This window comes from Arachis ipaensis, chromosome B08 (genome assembly GCF_000816755.2).
Source record: "Arachis ipaensis cultivar K30076 chromosome B08, Araip1.1, whole genome shotgun sequence".
Lineage (NCBI taxonomy): Eukaryota > Viridiplantae > Streptophyta > Magnoliopsida > Fabales > Fabaceae > Arachis > Arachis ipaensis.
This window is the reverse complement of record NC_029792.2, coordinates 76594516-76600663: the sequence shown is the minus strand read 5'-3', so window position 1 is coordinate 76600663 and position 6148 is coordinate 76594516. Positions and strand designations below refer to the sequence as shown.

The window sequence follows — 6148 nt, the reverse complement described above, 5'->3', positions numbered from 1 at the left end:
CTGAATGAACTCCATCCAGTAATTGGCTTTGGATCGTGCTTTCCCAACTGGTATGGCTGACCTCTGGCATCCTTCCTCTACTGTGCTCCTGGGAGACATATGTCTGTGAGGACCTGGTCCAAATTCTGATCAGTGTTGACCCTCTTGGTGTAAGAGTAAGGGTCATCTCTGGATGGTGGCAACTGAAGCATCTCCCTCACTCTCTTTGGACCAAACTGTAAGATCTCCCCTCAGACCATAGTGTGCCACGTTTTGAACTCAAGGTTTGCATCCTTGATGTTCTTGTAGGTCACCCATAAGTTAGCATAGAACTTTTTGACCATAAGAGATCTAACCTCAGTCACAGGGTTGGCCAGAACTTTCTAACCCCTACTCCGAATCTATTCTTGGATCTCCGGATACTCGTTGGCTTCAAGTCAAATCGCACTTCTGAAATCACTTTCTTTTTGCTGAAAATCTCATTATAGTGCTCCTGATGAACCTTAGTGCAAAACCGGTTGACAGATTGTGGAGAGAGCCTTCTCCTACCTCTTCCTTGAAGAGGATTCTCCAACTTTTGGTGACATAGGAAATGTGAGAAAAGTGAAAAGCAGATTGCCCCAACACCAAACTTAAAACTTTTGCTCATCCCCGAGCAAATAAAAAGAAAGAATGCAAAAAGAGAGGGCGAAGAAAATAGAAAAGAAAGGGGGAAAGGCGTAAAAAGGGTGAGGGGGCTGGGGTTGGGTTTCGGCTACAATGAGAAAAAGGAAAAGGAAGGGAATAAGAAGAAAGGGAATGTAAAGGTAGAATGTGAGGAGAGTAGAAAGAAGAAGAATGGAGGTGTGGTGAAAGGTGAAGAGTGAGGTGGTATATATAGATATAGAGGGGGAATATTGGGGTTGGGGAATTAAGTTGGGTTATGGGTTAGGTGATCTTGGGAGAGAGGGATGGGAAGAGAAAAGATATGATATGATATGATATGGATATTTAGAGGGGAACATGACCATTCTCATCGGTCAAAATGTGCTCAAAATTTGAATTTAAACATTGCTGGCACTAAATCCCAGCTCCAGCTTTTAGCACCCCAACGTGGTGATGCCCATGCCATTCAAAGCTTTAAAAGCCACCCCTGGCATTTAACGCCACAATTGTTTTTTTCTTTTCTTTTTTTTAGGACGAGTGTTGGCGCTAAACGCCCAGTTAGTGTTTAGCGCCCTGTGAGGCATGGATTTCTTTAAAAATTTGGATCCCCTTTTGGGCGTTTAACACCTAGCTGTTATTTAATGCCAGCTCCTTGCTGCCATCCAGGGTGTTAAACGCACACCTGGCGCTTAATGCTAGCCCTCAGCTTGCCAACTCCGACGCTAAACGCCCACCCTAGCATTTAGCACCAGAGCACTTCGAGTTAATTTTGCTCCAGGGTATTCTGTTCTTCTTCCTGATGCCTTCTGTTCCTGTCCTAAACATTTTGAATTATCACAAACAAAATTAAACCAAGGAAGACTGATATTAAAATGAAAAAGAAATGAAAATCAACTGAAAGAAAAACCAAAGGATACTTAGGGTTGGGTTGCCTCCCAACAAGCACTTCTTTACCGTCACTAGCTTGACAGTTAGTTCTGCTAAGTCAGTAGATGAGTGGACCTCTGGCGATCAATCTCGCCTCTAAGGTAGTGCTTTACCCTCTGGCCATTGACTATGAATCTTTTATCGGAGTTTTCTTTTTGAAGTTTCAGGTGATCATAAGGTGACACTCCAGTGACCACAAAAGGTCCTGACCACCGGGATTTGAGCCTTCCTGGAAAGAGCTTGAGCTGGTAGTTGAATAGGAGAACCCTCTGGCCTGGGTCAAACACTCTTGTGGCTATCCTTTTATCATGCTACTTTTTGGCCTTTTCCTTGTAGAGCTTGGCAGCATTCTCATAAGCATAGTTTCTGAACTCAACAAGCTCATTCAGCTGGAGCAACCTCTTCTCTCTTGCAGCCTTGGCATTAAAGTTCAGAAACTTTGTTACCCAATATGCTCTGTGCTCCAACTCCACTGGCAAGTGACAGGCCTTACCATAAACCAGCTGGTATGGAGGCATTCTAATAGGGGTCTTGAAAGCAGTCCGGTATGTCCAGAGAGCAACATCAAGTCTCCTTGCCCGGTCCTTTCTTGAAGTACTTATAGTCTTCTCAAGGATCCTCTTGAGTTCCCTGTTGGAGACTTTAACCTGTCCACTTGTCTGAGGGTGATAGGGGGTTACCTGGTGTGTGAAATTAGAACTCGCACAACTTCACCGGCAAGTGCACCGGGTTGTCCAAGTGATACCTTAGGTTAGCGAGGATCGATCCCATGAGGATTGTTGGATTGAACAAGAAATAGTTATCTTGCTGGACTTAGTCAGACAAATAGTAAAAGATGGTTGTGTTGATGTAAACGCATAAATCAGTGAAGCAAGAAAATGTTGATGTAAGATTAATATAAAAAAAACAGTTAAGGTCTCGGAGATGTTTATCTTTCCGGATTAATATTTCTTACTAACTACTTTGACAATGAATGATTCGTTCTATGGCAAACTGTAAGTGATTAAAACCTATTTTCCTAGCGAATTAATCTCCTCCAATCCTACTAAAATGCCATAGACAAGGTTAGTCCTTTCGGATTAGAGGGTGAAGTTCAGAAAACTAGTTTAGCACCACAGAAACCTTAATTACCAAAAACTAACCGGATTATGTGTCACATATCTAATTAGCCCAGATATATTGTAGTTTAGGAGGAATGTTTTCAAGCTGTAGCTCAAGCGACCTTGGTTAGAGTATCACAGGAACTCATGTAGAAAAAGGGTCATACTTCTGTTCCACCCAGCTTAATTTAGATGAAGAATGAAAACACACCTTAGAACTGAATCAAACATATATTAAAATAGAAAAGTAATAATATTAATCCATAAAGATAAACAGAGCTCTTAACCTTAACTAGGAGGTTTAGTTGCTCATGACTTACAGAGAAAATAGAGTAAAAGTATAGAAGATCTCTCTGGATCTGAATGTCCATAAACCTAAGTGATCTCATCTTTTTATAGTAAAAGCTAAACCTAAACGATGTTAATTTAAATTTAAAAGTTACAAGGATAAGATACGATAAGCTAAGGAGTGCAAAAATCCACTTTGAGGCCCACTTGGTGAGTGTTTGGGTTGATTTCTGGCGTTCAACTTAAATTCTGGGTGTTGAACACCCATAGGGGAGGTGAGCTCGCTGGTTCCTACTTCCTGGCTGGCGTTGAATGCCAATTTTGGGTGTTCAACGTTGGGGGCTACTCCTTCTTGGGCGCTAAACGCCCAAACTTGGCGTTTAGCGCTAGTTTTGGCAGTCATTCTGGAAAAAGGTATAGACTATCATATATCGTTGGAAAGATCTAGAAGTTAGCTTTCTAACGCTACTAATAACTTGTTAATTGAGCTTCTGTGGCTCAAGTTACCCTCGTTGGAATGCAGGAAGGTTAGGATTGACAGCATCTGCTATCCTTTCTTCGTCTCTGCGGAAGACTTTGCCGAATTTGCCCAAAATTCACCTAAAATCATAAAAATAACACAAAAACTCAAAGTAGCATCCAAAGATGAATTTTTCACTAAAACATGGTAAAAATTAATAAAATCTAACTAAAAATAACTAGAAAATGCTAGGAAAAAGGGTATAAGATGCTCACGCATCACAACACCAAACTTAAACTGTTGCTTGTCGTCAAGCAACCGAAAATAATTATAGGACCAAATGGAAGAGAAAAATACATAAGGTTTTAGAGATGTCATTCAAGCTCAGTTCTAATTACTGAATTGGGCTATTAACGCTCTATTTCTGAATAGCCTTGGTATTTCACTTTTCTTTGAAGCTCAGAAATATTGGCATCCTTTAGAACTAGAATCCGGATGATATTATTGATTCTCTTCTTTAAGTTTTTCTTGATTCTTGACCACAGATTTTCTTTTGGTGCTTTGCACTTTTGAGCCTAACCGTGACTCTAAGTGTTTTGTTTTCAGGTATTACTACTTGATACATAAACACCACAAGTACTTAACTGGAGGAACCCTTTGGATTCGAGTTTAGCTTTGCTTAAATTCCCAGACAGTGGTGCTCAAAGCCTTAAGCGTACTCTTTATAGCATTGGGTCACGACTTTAAATGTTCAGTCTCAAGGTTTACTTGACACCATCACACCACAAGCATATCGTTAGGGATAATAACTCTTTTGAGCTTTTTAGGCCAATTTTGACCCTCCTAACCATTGATGCTTAAAGCCTTGAACCTTTTTATTTTGATTTTTCTTTTTATCTTTTTTTTTTCTTTTGGCTATTTTTTTTTGCTTTAACAATCAATCTTTTTGATGTTTTAGAGAATCAATAATACTTTTCTAAATTCGCTGTTCTTCAAGAACCAATATGCTCAACTCCAATGTCAAATATGCACAGTTAATTCATGCATTCAGAAAATAAAGATAAGGCCACCACTTCAATGTGATCAGAATAACTCATAATATAACTCAAGACCTTGTGCACCTTACTACTTCTCTTTCAATAATTTTTTTAAGCTTGATGTGGGATACATAAGACATCTTTAAATAAAATGAAAAAAACTAATACTAAAAAGACGACGAAATCCTAAGTGTGATCATGCACTAGAATAGAAAATAGATAATAAAATAAGGTACAATGAAAACAGAGATAAAATAAATAAAGGGAGAATAAAACTAGACCACCTCAATGATGGCAGCCACTGCTCCCTCCGGGAATCCTCTGGAGCATTTAAGCTCCTTAATGTCTCGCCCCTGCCTCATCTGCTCCTCCCTCATGCTCCTCTGATCTTCCATCATCTGATGGAGGATGTCAGACTGGTCTTAATGTTCTATCCTTAGCTGATCAATAGATGAAGTTAACTCCCCTAGAGATGTAGTCAATTGATCCCAATAGTCACGGGGAGGGAAGTACAGCCATTGAGGAATCTCCGGGATCTCTTGTGGAGGTGGTGGAATGTGTTCTTGTTGTGGTCCTATTACAGGCTCCCTTGCGTGCTCCATACCCCTTCTTGTGATAGGTATTTCCTTGTCAATCAGGGTATCTCCTCCTATGCGAACTCCAGCTGCTCCACATAGGCGATAAATGAGATAAGGTAACGCCATCCGTGCTTAGGTGGAGGTCTTTTCAGCTACTTTGTAAATCTCTTGAGGGATCACCTCGTGTACCTCCACCTCATTGCCAAGCATAATGTAGTGGATCATCATTGCTCTCTCAATTGTAATCTCAGATTGGTTACTTGTAGGGATGATTGAGTGTTGGATAAACTCCAACCATCCTCTAGCCATTGGCTTAAGGTGAAGCCTACCCAGTTGATAAGGCTTGCCTTAGGCGTCCTTCCTTCATTGAGCTCCAGGCACGTAGATATTAGTAAGAACTTGCTCCAGCCTTTGGTCAGAGTTGACCCTTCGAGTGTAAGAGTGCGGGTCACCTCGTGACTGAGGCAATTGCAGCACCATCCTTACACTTTTAGGGCTAAAATCTATGATTTGCCCTCTGACTATGGTGCGCCAGTTTTTGGGCTCCCGATTCACACTAGTGTCATGCTTCTTGGTAACCCAGGCATTAGCATAGAATTCTTGCACCATTAATACTCCAACCTCGGAAATTGGATTGGCGAGAATTTCTCAATCTCGTCTCAGAACTTGGTGTAGGATCTCCGGGTACTCATCTTTCTTGAGCCTAAAGGGGACCTTGGGAATCACCCTTTTCTTCCTCACCACATCATAAAAGTGGTCTTGATAGGCTTTGGTAAGGAATCTTGAAGTCTCCAATGGTTCGGTAGCAGAAGCGGGGGCTTTTCCTTTTCGTTTCCTTGAGGATTCTCTGGTTTTTGGTGCCATGGAGGTAAGATAAAGAGAAAAAGCGGAGTTTTCCAACACCAAACTTAAGAACTTTACTCATCCTTGAGAAAATAGAAATAAACAAAAAGGAAAAGAGAAAAAAGAAGAAAAAGATATAAGGGAGAGGGTAGAGAGGCTTCGGCCTTTTGGGTAAAAAAAAGGGAGAAGGGAGAAGGGAAATTGTATAAAGAAAAGTGTGGAAGAGGGAAAGATTAAGGAATAGTGTGGTGAGAGTGAGTAGAATGGGGGATATATATATAGGGGTGGGGG

At 40.9% G+C, this 6148-nt stretch overlaps 1 protein-coding gene across 1 annotated transcript; it reads right to left on the bottom strand.

Annotated features, from left to right (window-relative positions):
• LOC107611150 lies at positions 1863-4831 on the bottom strand. The gene is made up of 2 exons (XM_016313107.1): positions 4721-4831; positions 1863-2231 (listed from the first exon to the last, which is right to left on the bottom strand). The coding sequence occupies exons 1-2, from the start codon at positions 4829-4831 to the stop codon at positions 1863-1865; spliced, it is 480 nt and encodes a 159-aa protein (XP_016168593.1).

What these genes read in the sequence shown, in the direction of transcription:
- LOC107611150 (XM_016313107.1), bottom strand. Translation starts at nt 4,831, where the DNA reads ATGGAAGATCAGAGGAGCATGAGGGAGGAGCAGATGAGGCAGGGGCGA. An exon ending in CAGTGGCTGCCATCATTGAG is followed by an intron (nt 2,232 to 4,720) that starts GTGGTCTAGTTT and finishes TTCACACACCAG; the next exon opens with GTAACCCCCTATCACCCTCA.